At 38.4% G+C, this 21,085-nt stretch overlaps 1 protein-coding gene across 2 annotated transcripts in view; it reads left to right on the top strand.

The window, feature by feature from the left end:
• The first annotated feature begins 13,760 nt into the window (after positions 1-13,760).
• CRYBG3 (crystallin beta-gamma domain containing 3) overlaps positions 13,761-21,085 on the top strand; it is a 127,683-nt gene continuing 120,358 nt past the window's right edge. For both annotated transcript variants that reach the window (XM_047876289.1, XM_047876287.1), the window contains exon 1: positions 13,761-14,115. In XM_047876289.1, coding sequence (XP_047732245.1) covers positions 13,967-14,115 — 149 coding nt within the window. In that variant the 5' untranslated portion in view covers positions 13,761-13,966. The remainder of the gene's footprint in view (positions 14,116-21,085) is intronic.

Raw genomic sequence — 21,085 nt, 5'->3', positions numbered from 1 at the left:
ATTAATTTAAAAGTAGAAATTATAAGTTAATACAAGTGATATCCTAAAGTTTCATAGAACATTCATCATCTGAAAATACCAAGATAATATATTTAAAACTGTTAATGAGGTTTCCAAAATTTTTAAAATTCTGTGCTTTTAATTTCACATTTGCATGTTTTGTAAATCTGAGATGGCTGTATTTCAACAGTACTGATAATTTCATTTCCTGCTGTTAAGTAAAGGCAAAATGGCATCATGTTGTATACAATTCTAAAATTTACAGTAGGGTATATAAAGGAAAGTGGGAGAAGTGAGTAATCACAGTATTAAGTTATATAAGCATGCCAAAATCACAAGAACTTATCCATTATAATCAATATTCCATTCAATTTGTGAATGAATGTAGGAAGAATATCCTATATGTACTGACTTGCATTAGTTCATTTAGCCAACTAAAATAAGGTATCAGTGACTAAAACTGGGTTCATTGATAGCAAAGTAAAATAATAAAATGATAATGCAAATTACCCATTATGCCAAAAATCAGTCATCAGGGGTACCTGGGTGGGTCCGTCAGTTAAGCGTCTGATTCTTGGTCTCAGCTCAGGTCATGATCTCACAGTTCATGAGCTCAAGCCCCATTGGGCTCTGCACTGATGGCATACAGCCTGCTTGGAATTCTCTCTCCCTCTCTCTCTCTGCCCCTACTCCACTCATGCTCTCTCTCTCTCTCTCTCTCTCTCTCTCAAAATAAATAATCCATAACAAAACATGAAGAAGAGATATAATTTCTCCTCTCATGTCCCTCTTGCAATCCATCAGCAAATTCTGTATTTTAAAAGTCTAGAATCTGACCTCACACCTCCTCCATTAGTATTTCTCTGGTCCAAACTACCATAAACTCCGGTCTAGACCCCTAAACTCACTCCCTAGTTAGACCCTCTGCTCCCTTCTAACCTCAACAGCAATTGTTCTCCTACACAGCAAGCAGTGTCATTTTTGTTTCTAAAAAATAAAACATATCACTCTATCCTTAACCTTTCAATAGCTTTCATCACATAAACCCCAAAATATTGCCAGAGTCTACAAGGGTTCCTATCTAACATGTTCTAGCTATATCTTTAGCCTCTTTCCTAATAACTGGTTGCCCTCACTTACTGCACTCCAGCTTACTATTTATCAAATGAGCCACTTGTTCTAATCTCAACACCGTTATATTCTTTCTTCTAGCTGGAATGCCTTTCCTTAGATCCTTGCATACCTCACTGCCTCATTTCACTCAAGTCACTTCCTCAGAGTTGTCATCTCTATTATATTCAAACGAGCAAATCTATCCCTTTCCCCTATTTCATTCTGCCTTATTTTTTCTTATTGCACTGTATCATGACTTGGTATTATTATATATACTTACGTATATTCATTGTGGTCTTTCACACTAGAATATAAACCCCATGAGTGCAGAAAATTTGTTACATACTGCATTCCAAGTGCGTAGGATACTGCACCGTACATTTTAGGCCCATATTTGTTGAATTAATTAATATGTAAGCCAATACATGTAATTTTTGCCCTGGTTCACAGATTTTGGGAGCATAATAAGGAAATAAAATTGGAATGTTAGTGAAGGTTAATGCTGTGTTAACTTAAACAAAATATTAAATTATTCTGTGATTAACTATTTTTTATGTTAATTTCTATTCCTAACGATATTCTTTTTTTTTTAATTTTTTTTCAAGGTTTATTTATTTTTGGGACAGAGAGAGACAGAGCATGAATGGGGGAGGGGCAGAGAGAGAGGGAGACACAGAATCGGAAACAGGCTCCAGGCTCTGAGCCATCAGCCCAGAGCCTGATGCGGGGCTCGAACTCCCGGACCGCGAGATCGCGAACTCCCGGACCGCGAGATCGTGACCTGGCTGAAGTCGGACGCTTAACCGACTGCGCCACCCAGGCGCCCCTCCTAACGATATTCTTAAGCTTCTAACCATGAGGTACTGGGATAGTAGTATATGATCTTTTTCATTGTTTTAAAAATAAGCTTAGACTGAATGATGATTCTGGTATAAAGAAATAGGTTGCTGATAGACCAACCCTCCTACAGAAAACTATAAATGCTGGTCAGCAAAAAAAAAAAATCCAACTACCTGAAGGTTCTTGAGAATGAACAGAAGCTGGCATATTTTGGAAGGGAGCTGAAACTTAGAAGGCAGCACTGCACTGGGGTGAGTTTTGAGGTGTTTTTTGTTTTGTTTTGTTTTTGTTTTTTGTTTTTTTGTTTTTAAGTAAGCTCTATGCCCACAGTGGGGCTTGGTCTGACAACCCCGAGATCATGAGTTTCATATTTTACCAAATGAGCCATTCCAGGCGACTCCATTTTGAGGCTTCAATTCTGAGAACAGGTCACAGTCACAGCTAAAACTCTGGGCTGCTAAACCTATGATAGAAAATCTACTATATTTTGCCCTGAAGAAAAGAGGACAAAGATCATGGGACAACCAAAGCCACTGCAAAGTAAACGGAGGAACATTTAGTAAAGGATAGATCCAGAGAATAGGAGTCTAAAATTCTAAGTATAAACATCCCCAAGTCTCTGGCTGAGTCCCAAACCAGGAACAAACAGCGGGCAGACTCAAAGCAGCTTACAGCTACAACTAAAACAATGAAATAAGGTTTGATTTGCTGTCCACAATCAGTAAGGGCAAGTTTGCAGTTTCAATTTAAACAATTTAATGCCCCTATAAAATAAAAATGACAACGCTCTCTCAAATTACATGATAGAATCCACAGTCTACAGCATAGCATTCAAAATCTAAGAGACAATCCAAATTTACTCGACATAACTCATTTTCAAAGGAAAAGCTAATAGAGGTCAACACAGATGACTTAAATGATCAGGTAAGGACTTTAAGGCAGCTTAGTAATTTATCTCAGTGAGATAAAAGAAAAAAAATCTTATAATAATGGAAATTTTCAACAGAAAAATAGAAAATATAAAAGAAAACTAAAAGAAATTCTAGAACTAAAAAATATATCGGACACTAAGAAACCACTGCATAGACTAACAGTAGAATGAAAATGACAGAAGAAATAATCAGCAAACTTGAAGATATAGATCAAAAGAAATTTTCTCATGTGGAGAAGACAGAGAAATATGGAAAAAACAAAACAAAACAGAACCTCAAGATTCCGTGGCATCATATGAAAAGTTATATGTGTGTATATATGTAGTTGGGAGTCCCACAGGGAAAGGAAAGAGAGAATGGGGCAAAATAAATTTTTAAAGAAATAAGGGCTAAAAATTTCCCAAACTGAACTAAACACATAATTTATAGATTCAAAAAGCTCAGCAAATGCCCAACAGAGTTAATACAAACAAAACAAACAAAACCCCTAGGTACATCATAGCAAATGGTTGAAAACCAAAGAAAATTTCAGAAATATCCAGGGTCAGGTGGAGGGAATCCACCTTATATACTGAGTGATATAAACTGTGGATTTCTTACCAGAAATGATCTAAGCTAGAAGACAGTAGTACAATATCTTTAAAGTGTTGAAAAAAAAAAAGTTGATCCAGAATAATAAGATTGAAAACTAAGAAAAAAAATTCACCAGCAGCTTTGCACTACCAATAAGAAAATTCTTCAGGCTAAAAGGAAATGATACTAAAGAGAAACTAATTTTCAGGAAACAATGAAAACCAATGAAATGGTAAATATTTGGGTCAATATAAAATGTTTGGGGTTTTTTTGCTTTAATGTCGTTAAAGTACATGTGAATGTCTGAAGCAAAAAGTATACCATATTGTGGGGTTTATAATATATGTAGATGTAATACAAATGAGATATGGCAGCTGCAGTATAACTGATAAGGTGAATCATAAAGGATCTAAACAGTTGTAAAACTATGTTGTACATGAAGTGATAGAATATTAATTCTAGTAGTGAAAATTAAGGATGTATATTATAATCCTTATAGCAACTATTTAAAAAATGTAAAACGTATGTTAAAATGCCAATAAATTAAAATAGAGCTCAACTGACCCAAGCAAACATCATCCATGATAGGACAAATTAAAATCATGTACTACCAGCCACAAGAAGAATATAACATTACTTTCGGTGTATTTTTGCCAAGAACTCATAGGCTGAATTTAGCCATAAGGAAACACCAGGCATACCAAATGAAGAGATGTCCCCATTACCCCCAACCAACAAAACAAAACAAAACAAACAAAAAACTGGCCCTTAATATTCAAAAGTTTCACAACCATGAAAGTCAAAAAAAGACCAAGGAACTTTTCCAGAATAAAGGAGACAATAGAGACATGACAACTAAATGTAATATGTGATTCTGGATTGGATCACTTTGCCATGAAAGACATTGATGAGACAATTGGCAAAACATGAATGGTGTCTGAGGCTAGGATGGTAGTATTAACATTAATTTCTTGATTTTGAGGGTTATATTTTGGTTACTTAGGATTTTAGGACAATAGCCATGTTAAGTATCATCAAACTATTGAGGGGTGTTAGGACATCATTTTGACAACATACTTTCAAATGGTTCATTAAATAAAAGGATCTCTGTACTATTCATGTAATTTCTCAGTAGGTATTAAATAATTTCAAAATAAAAATTATCTGTAGATAAAAATAATTTTATATGAAATAGCAATATAGAGCAAATGGCATTCTCCATGAGAAGAACCAGAACAGAATACAGTAGATGAGTAATTTATTTTCAAAAAAGGTCTGAAATTGCATCACTCATATAAAAATTGACTACCTGAATATGTTGATAATTGCAACTAGCTTGGTAATGTGAATATACTTCTATGAATTACAGAATTCTTGAAATTTAAAGATATAATATTAGAAAATACAGTACTACTGCCAATTTTTTAGGGGGAAAAATAACCACTAATTATAAAGATGGATCACATGACTTTCTGGATTTCACAATATTAATAACATCAATTTGACAACTTCTAGAGTGAATCCAAGGTAATAGCTATGAGAAAGATAATTGATATAAGAATGTCACACATGTGAAACTAATTCTTGCATATACTTGATTTGGGTCCTAAATTAGATAGTTGGTTAGTAGTAAGATCTTTCCTGCCTGATTTACTGGTCTAACCTGCCTTTGTCAGTAATTGGCAGCTGTAAACTCAAATTATGTAGGTCGTATTAGAATCTGTGTAGCAGTTTCTCTACCTGCATATTTCTCATACCTTATCATTATCATTTACTTTTAATTATGTAATTATTTTATTTTTTATGAATTTTTCTTTTTGTTTTTATTCTAGAGAGAGAGAGAGTGCAAGGGGAGAGAGGGGCAGAGGGGGAGAGAGAGAGAGAGAAAGAGAGAGAGAGAGAATCTTAAGCTACATGTTCAGCATGGAGCCCAACGCAGGTCTTGATGCTATGACCCTGGTATCATGACCTGAGCTGAAATCAAGAGTTGGATGCTCAACTGACTGAGCCACCAGCCACCCCAATTATGCAATTATTTTAAAGAATGTAGCAAAGAGTTCACTTAAAGGTAGTTTCATATTAACATACCAAAGCTTTTGAATATCCTTATGTTACACATAGTATTTGATGATTCACAATGTAGTAGCACTCATTTACTGCAATGTTTTCTCACTAAATCAGACAGTAAATATTAATTATGTGTCCATTGTTGGGCTAGTATTGTGTACACTCCTATCGGACTTTAATATTGCTTGTTATCTAATATAGATTTTATCTAATTGTAAATTTAATTGATTATAAATTTATCTAGTTTTATCTAACATAGATTTATAATATAAATATATAACAACAGGTGTATGAAACTGGTTGTAGTTGTGGGACTTTATGATCTATACTTCTGGAGCTGAGATTTGTGAAATCTATCCTTGACCCCAAGTACATCCTGCCCAAGTGATACAGTTAGGCACTTTCTTGTCCCTTTTCCCATGTACATGTTTCTATTATCACACTGTCTTGTAATTTGTAACTTTTGCTTAGTTCTATTTCCATCTCAGAGACTGAGCTTGTTGATGGTTGATTCCAGTCACCAACCATAGGGCCTAGAAGTATTTAATAAGAGGTTAGTGAATGGGCAGAAGACTATAAAATAACTTTGTAAATGAAATATTTTCTTTTATTTTTTAAATGTATATTTCTCCTACCAACTCTCCTAAGGAAATTTGAAGCAGCTAATACTAGAGTCATGAATACTAGGTCAATAATCTTTAGATTCTATTTATGTATTTCAGAATTTTCTATTTTCTTGGTTTTATTTTGTGTTTCTGAAATGTAGACTGATTAATAGGCTTTTCAGTAAATATGTCCTTTTTTTTTTTTTTAAGTTCTCTGATTACCTTCCTGACCAACTAAGGAGTTTTGCCAACAAAAAGCTACTTGTTACATTTTCTTTAAAGATATTTTTTTTCTAAGCTAGATTGTGTTTTATTTAAGCTATCCAGACAAAATATACCTATAGAATATACTTAAGTGGTAGGAAGAACTGGAATGAAAATGGCAGAATTTTAAATAAGTAAGTTAATTTCCCCTTCCCTCAGGTTGCAGGTGGTTGATAATTTTATAGAGGCAAATTCTATACTGTGGTGCGGTCAGCTACTTCATTTGATAATATACATGATAGATCATTTGAAGTGGAGTTTAATACCAACTGTGAGGTTCAAAAAACATTCATTTAAGTGTCTTCCAGACTTGGTCATTCAATGTATGTCAGTACATTTACCTGTATGAGAAGTAAGCCAAATGATTTATAATGGAAACTGACTACCTAGAAGTGCTTATTTGAGGAGCTGAAACAAAAAGTAGAAGATAGAATACAGGCATGAGTCAATTTGAAGATGGTTATTAATATGAAGTTATGACAATTATTTTACTTCCATATTTGAGTCAAAATATTCCTATTGTAACTTTTTGAATTCAGTTTTACCTTTTGTCATAGGTTACTCCTTTTTCTCTTTACCAGTAAAAAGTTGACTGGAAGAGGTGAGGAAGGAATTCAATTGCGAGGATAGACTGAATGAAATATTTGATGTTGAATGCTTTTGTTAATTATTTGCAAAACCAGTTAAGTTATAGTTTGATGAGTTTATACAAATCTTTTAAAATACAAGTGGAGTTATTGAGAAATGTACTTGCTACATTAATTTTTTTTTGAGATTTTATTTTTAAGTAATCTCTGTACCCCACATAGCGCTTGAACTCAATGTGATCTAGAGTCACATGCTTCACAGGCTGAGCCAGCCAGGTACCCTCGTACTTGCTACATTTCTAAAAAAATCAAAATTTTATCCACTACAGTAACACTTAGTTTTATAAGCTTCATACAGATTTTTTTTGTTACTACATTAAGCAGTATTTTTAAATAATTTTTTTGAAAGTTTGTCAATGATATTATTTCATAATGGATCATGTAAGATTTTCATAGATAAGTATGTCAACTTTATATTCAGTGATATATTCAGTACTTCATCACTCCAGGTTATACGCAAAGTGGATACACTTCTATTCCATTCTATAAAAGAAAATTCATGAAAATGAAGTAATGCTAATCTCAATTTCGGTTAGGTAAAGTCCTGACATGAAAACTGGTTCATCTTATATGACAGCATATATCACTTCCAGCTGCTTTCTCTCTCTAATCAAAACATTTGCTCACAATAACAGCTGCCTCTATGTCTTGTTTTCAAACCATTTGCAACAAGTCAAACTGGGAACAACATGTCCATAGTAAGAGAACTCTAGGACATGTATGTTGCAAATAAAAAGCGAAATCCATTTCACAAGCCGATTATCATTTTACTCTAAAGCTTTGTTTCATGAAGCCCTAATAAAATTTGCAATCAACACTAATAAGTGCAGTCCAGAAATTTGTAAATAATTATTTTTTAAAGAATAGGTTCATTTAAAATTGTATATCAGATATGCACAATATAGTACTTATATACTCAGATGAAATAATTAGGGAAAACAATATTCGGAAATGGGGTTTTCATATACAAGTAAATTCTTATTCTGAGCCATTATGTGTGCCATGCTTTTGAAGCTGCATTAATAAAAGTTAATATTCTACATATGACTTTGTATTTTAGACAGCATTTAACTCAAAAGACACATTAAACTGAGTTGATTTGAATAGCTATTTTGACATACATCTCAATCTGTGTTTGCTAAAGAAATTCCTCTATTTTTATACTTTTTAGAATATAATGGTTTAGTATTACCAAATTTGGCACTGCTTGAGGAATAAATATTGAATTGTTAATGTTGTATTTTTATAAAGAATTCATTTCTCTTTGCAATTGTTATCAAGAGAAGAAAAGAGTAAATGTAATTTAGGTCAGACTAACATATCTCACTTTAAACTTGAAAGATATGTGTTTGAAAGATCTCAATCTCCACATGTTCTAGAAATAAAAACCAGACAAAATACAATAAAACTTCATGCATCCCCTAGAAGTCTGAATAACCAATTACTTAAAAATTTCACCATCTGCTCCCATTGAAGCAGTAAGACTGAGGCATTTTCCCATGTTACAAACCATGATAATCAGAATATAACAGAATGCAAAATGCTAGCGTTATTCTCCCCGCCCATCACTCTCCCCCCACACACTTTCTTATTTGCTGTTGTGGTTCTTAATGAAAACTTGAGCTATGCAAACAAAGGAAATGGGAGGATATTCCCCCGCCCCATTTCCTAATTGAGCGCTTATATCCAGTAATAGCTTTTTGCTGCCCTGGGCAGCATGACATTGCCTCATTTGGCCATGCACAGCTATTATTCTAGGAGACAGCTAGTGAGTGCCCCAATCCATCTGCTTGCTTTTCATGGGCTGGTGCTTTCCTTGATGTTGACAGCTGTCTTAATATTCCTGGGCCACCTGCCACATAGTAAATACTGTGCTCTAAGATATATACCGAAGCTTATCCCTCTGGTGGACTTTTCAGAACAAAAAGCTTAGCATTTCTAAACTACACTTGCATCCTTATTTAAATGCTTCAGGGATCAGCACTTTTAGTCTATTCTCATACTTTTGAGTTTAGTGCTTATGCTTTGGGAATCACCATGTGAAGAGCTTCAGGTTTTCTCCTGTATCAAATAAGCTACTGAAGTGCATTCTTTTTGTGGGAGTCATGGTGGTCGCAGGAGGTAAGAGAGCATGCTGAGAGTTATTTCCTCTATGAACCATGCTGGAAACTTATAGACTATAATGGAGGTCCATCCTATATGTATGTTCACAGAAAGATTTCCCTATTATACTCTCTTTGCTCATCTGTTTTTCCTATCAAACTTGCCTCTTGAAGGAAAGTATCTTACTCATCTTAGTATCTCTAAGAATAAGCATGCATCTGACACATAGTTTGGCACTTAGGGACACAGGTTCTGAGGTATCTGAGGATTTTTACAACTTGATGGGTCCTTTTTAAAGAAAAATGATTTAAAATTAGGAATGAAAATTAGATATAGAAATGGATGAAAAAATAAATCATGCAAATTACCAATTTTAAAAAGTCAACTAACAATACAAAATCACAAAGTCTAGAAAACCAATATATTTTTCCATTGCTTGGCATACCTCTATAATACTTTTTTTCTTTTATTTTTAATAGTATACCCTTTGAATTTTTTTTTTTAATGTTTGTTTTTGAGAGAGAGAGACAGAGCATGAGCAGGGGAGGAGCAGAGAGAGAGGGAGACACAGAATCCGAAAGAGGCTCCAGGCTCTGAGCTGTCGGCACAGAGCCCGAGGCGGGGCTCGAACTCACAAACCGTGAGATCACGACCTGAGCCGAAGCTGGATGCTCAACCAACTGAGCCACCCAGGCACCCCAATAGTATACCCTTTGATAGTCTTTCATATGACAATGACTTTCTTTTTTTAAAAACTTTCAAAGTAATGTCTACACCCACCATGGGGCTCAAACTCATGACCCCAAAATCAAAAGTCACATGCTCTATCAACTAAGACAGATCAAGAGTCACATGCTCTACTAACATTGTTTTTCTATACATCTGGTTGAGCGTATTATTGATTGGAGGGGTATGTAAACGTGCAACACTCTCACACACTCACTGTAGTGCTGTGACAGGTTTGTGCCCTACAAAGAAGAATTCTGATAAATTTTATGTTACATGATTTTCATTTAAAAAGTTTGATGCATGCATCTGGGTGGCTCAGTTGGTTGAGCATCCGATTCTTGATTTCGGCTCAGGTCATGATCCCAGGGTCGTAGGATCAAGCCCCACACTGGAATCTGTGCTGAGTATGGAACCTGCTTAAGGTTCTCTCTCTCTCTCCCTCTGCCCTTTTCCCTCACTCATGCTCTCTCCCTCAAAAAAAAGTTTTATACATTAACATTTATAAAAATTATATACACTGCAGTATTGAACATATTACTGCTATGACAGAAATCACATCAATTGGAAGTGATTCTTCTTGTATTTTGTCTTCTGATGCCTGGAATAATTTTCCACATTCCCTTTTTCCTACTGTACATTTCAAATCTTGTTTCACCTCTACTACCCACACATTTTCAACATCAGGGACCTGATGTTTATATCTTGATAAGACCTCTGTTCCTGCATGTTGGCTATAATGCTTGGTGAGTTGCACAATGGACAAACTGAATTTAAGCTGTAATTTAGTTAAATTTTGGACACACTGACAATCAGATAAATATACATCACTAAATCCAAACTGAATGTATATCCAACTCAAATTCCCTAGAAGATGCCAAAATGTTCCCAATAAATCCAACATCAACTGATTTTAGGAGAAGTATAATGATGGGGGTAGGGGTGTGGGAATCCCAAGTGGAAAGATTATGTGTCTTAATCAATTGCAGTTAAAATATTTACTTGTATAAATTTCACAAAAAAAACACATGACCATGTGATCCCATTCCTGAGTTCACATTGGAAGAGACTGTGCCAGTGAGGAGCCTCGAGGCTTCAGCTTCATCAGCTTCACAACGAATATGCTTCTGCAGTGGGCCTTCACTAAATGGAACAACTGAATGAGTGAATGAACTGTGCTAAATTTTCATCTCTAACATCCTTGCAACTCTAAAATTCATTTGTACAGACTTCCTAATATAACGTTAGAACTTAGTACTCAGAAATTTGTTAATATGAGTCAGAATATCAGGATGTAGGATATCTAAGAAATGATAAATATTAGAAAAGTAAGTCAGTGAAAATTTAGGGTCATTTTTTTATGGCTTTAAACTAATCTTGCATTGACAAAGCTTGCCTTAATGGAGCCAGGCACCATTTATATTTACAATTCATTCAAAGTGCTGCTTTGTTCCTCCATAGAATGTAGATTAGAGTATCATTAGATATTGTTTCCTTCATGAAGGAGTTGCTTTTGAGAAAAAAAAAAAAGTATCATAGATCTATATTGGCCCAAATGTTCACTTTAGGGGCCTCTAATAACATCTATACTATCTTACACATTTACAAGCTGTTCATTAATACAAGGGATTCTATTTGGATGAACATTAGCATTATTTCCACTACTTATCCTATCATCACCAACACTGTAGAAAATTTTTATGAAGGAGTTTACACATTACAATTCTGATGCCTTCTCACTTACCGAGGATAGTGGTTAATGCAGAAATAGGACTGTCACTGTATTTTCCTTGACAGCTATTTTTCAGAGAAATTCTTATTCTTAGAAAGCTATTGTTAGTTAAAACCATAATTCAGTACTAAATCTTGCTGGATCCCACCCACTTCTATCCCCAGAAAGACTTCCAAACAATCTACCCACTGCGTGGACATTAGGGTATAGGGTCTGCTCTTCACAGTACAAGTTGGGGACACATCTGGTACTCACTTAACATTCCTTTGGGGAGATAAATCATTCTCTGGGCCTTCTAGCTGGAGGGAACAGTTTGCTTCATACTCTCTTTGTTCTCATGTCATCTGGGCTTTCTGGTAAATTGGCATTTAATGGAGATTCTCTGCTAAAATGATAAGTTAGAATTGGGAACTTTACTTGGCCTATGTATTATTCCAGCTTTCCCCTATTTTCTCAGACTCACAGAAAAGGAGGAAATATTTCCAATGAGAAAGCACTGGTCAGTCTGAATCCAGCTGAAGGAAACTGGGCTGATTTAACTTTGGTGGGTTAAATCAAAGCTAGAACAAATTAGGGTGAGTGCCTTGGGCTCTGCTGCAGTTAGGAGGGGTTAGAGTGCTTCTAGGAGACCCCTGGGGGAAGGCAGAGAGGCTCAACAGCCACCAGCTGATGCACAAATGACCAGGGCTTATAGATGTCCAACTTACTCATAAACAACCTTTTCTTCTTCAGCACCCCAAAGCTAGAGGAGGGATAACCCCCAAGGTACCTTCCTTCCCCTCCCCAAGCCAAAACTGCCTGGGACATTTCATTTACTGGTATATAATCTTTATGCAAGTAAAGGTCTGATTCTTTGTAAATATGTCTGTAAATATCTCTACACCATCTCAGGAGCAATTTAGTTTAGAAACGAGCAAACAAAACCAAAATACCTGCGGTGAATGAGCCTCAATGTTAGCCACTCTGCTAGCCACTAGGATATAAAAATAAAAGAATATCTATCTACTGTATTAATAAGTCAGACACATAAGAACGAATATTACAGGATAACACTTATATGATGAATCTAAAATAGCCAAATTAATAGAAGTAGAGGGGAATGGTGGTCCCCTGGGGCCGCAAGGAGGAGGAAACAGAGCTCTTCAAGGGTACAAAGTTTCAGTTATGAAAAATGAGTACTTCCTAGAGTTCTACTGTACAGCATTGTGCCTATAGTTAACAATACTGTATTGTACACTTGAAAAAATTCCTAAGAAGTTTTTGTGTTGTGTTGTATGTTAAAGTGTTATCAAATAGTAAGAAGGCAAGAGGAAACTTCTGGTGGTTTATGGCATAGATTGTGATGATGGTTTCAGGAGTGCGTTTATCTCCAAACTCATCAAGATGTATACATTAATTATGTAGGGCTTTCTGTATGTAAAACATAAAAAAAACTAATAAATTCCATACTACTGTATTTAGACTGTTTTTGTTTTTAAGCCATCTTAAAGACTGGTTTCCAGATTTCAGTGACGTCTGTGTAACGACTGTAGAATATATTTCAACAACAAACACTTAGAAATTTAAGTCACGTTTTTATCAGTGTCGTTTTTGCAAGACGGTTCTCAGAGTCGTATACAACATGGAGTGTGAGAAATTTAAGGCGCATCCGGGTTAGGAAAAGTTATTCCACACATAAGGAAACTGAACAAGAAAAGAGTTGACAGACCTACACAGACACCTATGCCCCACCTTCACTTCTGGGACCCCGCCATGGGGTAATCTCTATTGTAGCCCTGGTGGAAAGTGTTTTTGAAGTAGCTGTTTGCTAGCTAAAAGCCCAAGGCCCTCTGATACCGCAGTTCACAAGGTGCTGTCACAAACTTGAGTTCAACTTCTTTTAAAAGTCTGAGTACAGTTTTCGTTCACTGCCTGAGGGATAGAAAAGTCAGTAATACAGAGTAAAAACTGAGCGCAAAGTCCAAAGGACTACAGCCTGTGTTGGGCGGGAAACCCGGAGCCCAGCGTCCCAGGCTGCGCGTTCACCCCACCCAGGATCTCAGGCTCCCGCCTCCAGCTGGGACCCCGCCGGCCCCGCAGACTCCCGCCGGGCCCAGACTCGGGGCGGTGCCGCGGCTTCTGGCTCCTCCCAGGGGGCGGGCTAGTCGGGGGCGGGAGGAGGAGCCGGCGTGCAGCTCTAGCAACAGCCGCGCGGGGTGCGCATCGCGCCCGCGCCTCTCCCGCCCGGGATGGACTGAGCCGCGCCGGTTGCCCGCGCCCAGTCTGTCCTGCCTCCGCCGGTCCTGCCACGCCGGGCTCCCGGCGTAGGACACCGCCAAACCCGTTCGCCGCGGACCGCCCCGGGCCGGCAGCCGCGCTGGGGACATGTCTGGAGGCCGGAGGAGGGGCGGCGCCCCCTGGCACACCTTCTCCCGGTTCTTCGCTCCCCGAAGCCCTTCCCGGGACAAGGAAGAGGACGAGGAGGAGAGGTCGGGGACGAGCCAGCCGCCCGCTCCAAGCCAGGGCGCCGCCAGGTGGGAGCCGCGGGGGACGTCTGGGGGTCCTGCGCGAACTCGCCGGACGGGGGCCCCTGGCCCGACCGACCGCCTGCAGCCAGCTGCTCTGGGGCCAGGCTGCGCTCGGTTCGCCACTTTCTGTTCTTCTTTCTCCATTGCTAAAGTTTCCTCCTCTTCGCCCGGTCCCCTTGCCGCCTCACTCCCCTTTCCTTGGGTAAATCCGGGTGAAGTTCGTGACCCGCGGAGGAGCGCGTTCCCACCCGGCCCAGCCTGCGCGGCGCTCTTCCTTCCCACTCCCCCTCCCGGAACGTGATTCTGTTCCCGTTCCACACTGGCGTCTGCGCTCCAAGTTCTGTGGCAAAAGCGAGTCCCCCCGGCGTCCTGCCGGCAGTAATGGGAAACAGTTGTGAGCGAGCCGAGCCACCAGCCGGGGCGGAGAGGGCGCCATCCGAAACCACTCGTGGGGGAAAGGTAAAGCGTTGGAGCGCCACCCTCTCAGATGGTGTTTTGCCATCCTATTTCAGTTTCCTCAAAATGATTTTTTTTTTTTTAATGTGATACCGAGTTCCCAAGACTTCGTCAAAATACAAAACCTCGCTAGTTTTATTTACCATTTTGCCTGGACATTTAAATGATGCCGCCCTTTCTCATGTCTCTTTGGGAACATCTGCCTCAAGTTCCCCAACAGATTCCAGAAACCAGGACTCAGCTGTCTTGGTTTCAGCAAGGATAACGTGCCCCTTCTCTGCAGTCTTTCCTCGTTCCTCCACCTGCTGTAAAATCGATTATTTTTTTTAGACGGGTCTCCGTAAAATGCCCGTTCCTGAGCCTCTTTTTTCTGCTCAGAGGGAAGAGGGGTCAAATACATCTCGCTGTTTTAAGCGTTTGGTGAGAAGACAAGCTTATAGTCTCTCCTCTCCCAAACTGCACCGGAAGAGTGTAATCCCTTTTGATTGGAAGGACGCTCTCTAGAAAGCTGTGTTTACTTCAGATTTTAAAGACTTCGTGGAGGACTTCAGAGGAAAATGGATAGGAAGCAGAACTGTGACCGAGCTGGTTTCATTAGTATTCAGGTCTCGTGATTTGGTTCTAGTCGCTTATGTGTGCCTCAGTTTCCCTCCTTTTGAAACGTGTCCATTACGAATGTCTGTTAATGCCACATCTTTCCAAGACAGCTCCTGTAATTGGTAGATTTTCCTGGGAAGCTTCAGCTATTGTGGCCCTGTTAAGGGGGAACTTAAAATTCATAGTTACACAGTAGTTAAAAATAGTTTCGAAGTCTGACGGGGCTCAACCAGAGTGTCAGATCTGGTGGGGGCAGACAGCCTGAGGTGCCTGCCATCACTGCAACGACACTAATAATGTTGGATAGTACGGAAGCAGTGTTTAAAAGAAGTCCCAAGTAGTCTTAGCAAAAGTTGGAAACTTGAGTCAGTGTTAGAAGGGAATAGGCTGGCCAACTTCAGGTTCAGAACAGAATTGTGCTGAAACTTTGCCTTCCTTCCTGCCCTGTTTTGGCTTTTTAGGCACTTCTCAGATCTAATTTCCTCTCTCTGGAGCTAACCACTCTAGCAGCTGGCCTCTTGTCTGCTTAGCGCTTCTCCATTCTCATTATCTCCAGATAGGCACACACTGGCCTTTTGACACTGAGAATTTTAATAGTGCTTATGTGAACACTAATTTTGTCTTCATCTCTGTAGAACTTTCCCAGTGTTAAGGGGATAGCAGATAATCCTTTCTGTGGGTGTTTTATGTTTTAAATGAGCTTAAATCTTTCTTTTCAAGAATATAAACACATACAAAGCCTTTATTGAAAGTTTAATGAAACAAATGGAAACTCTTAGTAGTACCCAGTGTCCTAGTAACACAACACCCTGGTGTTTACAAGTTTGGAAACAGATTTGCAGTTTGTCACTGTGCTCTTATTTCAAAATGAAGGGGCATTTTGGCTCTTAAAGGCAGCAAAAAAATTGTAGTTTTAATGGGAGCCCAGTTTACCTTTTATACGGGTGATTTTATATGGGTGGCGAGGAATCCCAACAGCAGACATGTAAGTGCTTGGCGTGGTAAGGATGTAAAGATGACTGGCAAAAGGCTCCTTCTCTCAAGGAACTGTAAGAAACTGAAAAGACCACTTGTAAACAATAATATTAGCACCTATCATGTATTTAGCATTTAACAATTTGTAAAAGTACTTAAAAAATATTACACTTGAGGTTGGACACACCTTTGTGATTAGCGTCCTCATTTTATTATAGAAAACAGAGCTAAGGAAACTTGCCCCGAGTCCATAACTACTTTTCGTTCAGTGAACAAGTATTAAGTCCAACGCTGTGCCTGCAACTCTGAGTCCCCTTAACATACATTAAGGGTTAATATCTGCGTTCTGATTTTTCAGTGTACTTGAAATGAAATGCATTCTGTCAAACTTGAAACTTGTATAGTTTCCTTTTCTTCACTACCAGTGATGTTTATATGAATTTTATTTACATAATGTAGGCATGTACAAATATAAAATGGGACATAAATTCCTTAAGAACAGAATGAAAATTAAACATAAGACCAATAAGACTCAATTTTTAAGCATTATCCTGAAAACACTTTTTTGGCTCCTCACAAAATGCAGATGGTACCAACTGGGACAAACACAGGGTCCCTGGGGGTTGCTGTGATTATGCCGTGATTCAGGTTTTCTAATATTTCCTTTTTTGAACCATAGGAAAGCCTTTGCTTTTATGGTGTGCTCTAAATTTTTTGGGTTTCATTTGGTGTGAACACATCGTTTATTTATTGAGTTTGCTGCTGTTTTGTTCTCATTAACCTTAGGCAATTAAAGGAGGTCAGGAAACATCAACGCTGTTATATATGCAAATTCAGGTGTGGACACTTGAATTGTTTGTTAGTACTCTTCTTGGATGACCAGATCCAGGAGGTGCTTATATTTATTTTAGATTATATAGATAGGAAAATGTAACTGAAGTTTTCATAGGAAACTTGAAAACTCTGAGCTATCTTAGATTATATAGATAGGAAAATGTAACTGACGTTTTCATAGGAAACTTGAAAACGCTGAGCTTTGTGTATACCAGTTATTTCAAACCACTGCTATAATATTTAAACCAATTTATGAGCACATAAGGAAAGAACTCCTTAGAAGTGATGGGGGGGAATGCCTGGGTGGCTCCGTCGGTTAAGTGGCCGACTTAGGCTCAGGTTATGATATCACAGTTCATGAGTTCAAGCCCCACTTTGGGCTCTGTGCTGACAGCTCAGAGCCTGTAGCTTGCTTCAGATTCTGTGTCTCCCCCTCTCTCTGCCCCTCTCCCACTTGCACTCTGTCTCTCAAAAAATGAATAAACAATGAAAATAATTAAAAAGTGATAGGGGATAGCAGGGAGGGCTTAATGGTTGAGGGACTGTTACCTGGTTCTTGGAGACATTAGTAGTGTTTTAATAAGAGAACTTAGCCAGTAAGATAGATGTAGGGAACAGGTATTCTAGGTTGAGCAGGAGCCTATAGGAGGTTATGATCTGTTGGGGACTATATAATTTAATATACATTAGTGGGACAGAATGAAAGAGTCAGTAAGGATTGGAGCCAGGTCAGATTTTGGCTCTTGATTTAAAGGTTAGACTACTTATGTGAAAGCCTGTTAAACAGATACTGTGAGAATGTCAAATTTGGAGGATACCTGCCTATTAATATTTTCCATTTGGGGGGAAATGATTGCTCCCTTTCTTTGCTGTATCACACATGATGGACCTATTTAAAAGCAATGCTGTGTGACATTTTAACTCTGGAGGGGGGGCAGTAAGGTGAGAACAGCATTTATCAAGGCAGACTGTACACATATTGCTGGGTTGGGTACTTTTACTTGCAGCATCTCATTTAAACCTCACCCTCAACTTTGAAGGTTAGTATACTGATCACTATTCTGACAGTTGAGAAAACTGAGGGTGGAGAGTTCTTAGTAGTGAACACTGGTGGCATCTTGGGTGGAACGATTCTTTGGTGAACTGGACTCTGCTGTCCTTTGCAGGACATTTAGCATCTGTGACCCCGCCCACTAATTGCCAGTAGCATTCTCCAGTCATTGGGATAATCCAAACACCTCCACCCAGGTGCATGGGAGGAGGTAGAGTGATACCACTCCCAGTGAAGAATGATTTAGCCCAAATCATGGAAGAAATAAGTTTCAAGGTTGAGATTTGAACTTAGATTTCTCCGACTCTAAAAGCTGTTGTTGTTTTTTTCCCCCACACCATCTTGCCCACTCTTCTTCTAAACTATGCTCATTCAAAACATATTTGCATACGTAAGTCAATGGGAATTTTTCATACTTTGTTCCAGAATGAGTGTTAGTGTGGCCCATTTCAGATAGATTCTTTTTGGCTGTTCCTTTCAGTGTTCCAGTATATCGTTACTGATAGAAAGTAAGAGAATCACTAGAACCAAGGACAGGGGCTGTGTCTTATTCATCTTGGTGTCCCGTTTACCCAGCTTAGGTGAGGAGTGAATCACTATTTCTTGATGGAACATTGAAGCACTTACTAGTGGTTTTCAGCTAGAGGTAGTACAGTGTTCCCGCAGCTCTGAAGTGCGCATTTAGACACATGGGGCATCTTGAAAGATTTCTATACAGTGTTTGGGTCTCTGTTTAAAGTTTAGAGAATTTTTGCTCGTCACCATGGTGAGGGTGTTAAATGGGCGGAGCAAGGATGCTAATGACTTGTACAGGAGATATTCTCATAAAAAACAAACATGTCAGTAGTGCCCCTGATGCATGAGAGCTTTTGGCTGTTAAGGAACCAGTGTTGACCACAGCATCAAGTATGTGAGAAAAGGGAGCTTTGTTCTCTGAATTTTCATGGTGATTATATTTTCACTGATTTGCAAGCACTATAGAAAATAATTGGTAACTCGTTTAGTTGAATAAGGAGATACCTGTGTGGTCTTGAAGGACCACATCAGTAGTTCATACCCATTGTAGTAAAGATGACAGGAAAATTCCAGAAGTCCTCAGCGGTATTTTCTAAGAATGTTGAACTCCCAAGTTGAGTGAAAGCATAGAAGGTACTTTTGACAGAGTAGAAATACAGACTGTTAGGGTGTTGAAACTGTATCATCTTTCAAGTGAAATTTCTCTCTTTGGGGTTTAATAGGGTGTCTGCCAGATGCCTAATTTGAGGATTCTGTTTCTTGGCGAGGGCATTCCTTGTAAGCTAACTTAGTTGTACACTCTCAGTGTTAGGAGTTGCAAGTACTTCACATTGTCCAGCAATAAATTTACATCATCAGAACTTCTAACTGTATTGAAAACTGATACCATTTTCATCTCAGAGGACAATATATAAAGAGATAAAAACAAATTTTGCAAAGAGGAAAATAATATTCCCTTCAAGATAAAATATTTCCTTTCCCAACTAGGGTACTAATGAAATACACTGCAGCCTAGATATGCCAGAAATGCTAATACAGTTATGGTAGCAAGAAAACTTAGGTTGGTGTAAATTTAAATTCAGGAAAATAATCTGGGCTTTCTCCTGAAAAGAGAAGATCAGCATGAAATAAAAGTTTAAAATATCATTTATTTGGAGTCTGTTCATTCCATAAATTTGAAGGGCTGCTATGTGTGAGATAATGCTATTAAGCAGTGGGGATAAAGATGAATGACCAAAACTACTCTCAAAGATTGCATAAATTAACAGAGGAGATAAACACGGACATCTCTGTTCTCCAGATGAGCTCATTATAAGCTAAAAATGTTTTTGACATATGTGCATGTGACTTGTTTGGTTCAGAATACACTTGCTGTTTCATGACTGTCGTATATTGTATGAGAGCTTTACCTGGGCTTTCAAGATCTCTTCCCACATTAATTAACTTTTCTGAGCATGGTTTGTTTAGCATCCTTTGCCAAACAATACTGGGGAGATGTGACAGTAACTGTACCAGCAGGATGAATGCTTTTCCCCTGTTGCTCTTGCTCTTCCTAGACTTCACAGGTTTGGTTAAGTTCCAAATGGAGGCAGAAAAGTACATCCTTTCGGGCATTAACATTTCATGTGACTCGAGATCCTTACTTAGTGTCGATAGAGAAACAAGTTGAAGTTTTGCTGCCAGAAATAACTCATTCTTTTTTTTTTTTATAAAGTTTTTTTTTTTTTTTTTTAAGTTTATTTGAGAGAGAGAGAGAGGGTGCACAAGAGAGAACAGAGGAGGGGCAGAGAAAGTTGGAAAGAGAGAATCCCAAGCAGGCTCTGCACTGTCAGTGAGGAGCCCAATGCAGGACTCGATCTCATGTACTGTGAAAGCATGACCTGAGCCGAAATCTAGAGTCGGATGCTTGACCAACTGAGCCATCCAGGCACCCCAGAAATAACTCATTCATGATATTTAGGTGGCAGTTGTGAATGGCCAGTGGTACAACTCCATCAGGACTATCCCTCAATGTGTCATCCCTGGGGGTATTTAATTTCAGGTATCCCAAAGCAGTGAAACAACTGTTTAGTCAAGTGGGTTTTTTTGCTCGACAGATTAGTGATGACAAAACTAAACCACCCTTTATTAAGGCCATAATCAGACCCAAGGCCTGTGCTTGGGGCTTTAAATACATACATTCATTTAATCCTTAGCAACCTTTGAGAGAGGAGGTATTTTTACTCTGTCTTACAGATCTATAATTTAAGGTTTGGAGAGGTCCAGCAGTTAATCAGAAGTCTCACAGCATCTGTGGTGGAGTCAGAGTCAGATTCTCTTCCTGAATTCAGAGCCTGCTGCATTATGTGATTGCTTCCTCTGCTTAACTTAGGAAGACCTATAAAAGAAAGCTGGCCTTAGAAAATGGTTTTGAATGGAAATAAAAGACAATGGCATGCAGCTGGACGTCTGCCCAGATGGCTTGGGTTAGTGCTCTGTACAATAAAGAGTTTATGGTCCTGACAGTTGAGAAAAGGAAAACAAATGTATATATTTATGCAAATTATA

The sequence above is a fragment of the Prionailurus viverrinus genome, chromosome C2, assembly GCF_022837055.1.
Source record: "Prionailurus viverrinus isolate Anna chromosome C2, UM_Priviv_1.0, whole genome shotgun sequence".
Classification (NCBI taxonomy): domain Eukaryota; kingdom Metazoa; phylum Chordata; class Mammalia; order Carnivora; family Felidae; genus Prionailurus; species Prionailurus viverrinus.
Note: the sequence above shows the minus strand (reverse complement) of the source record. Positions and strands in the feature narration are given on the sequence as shown.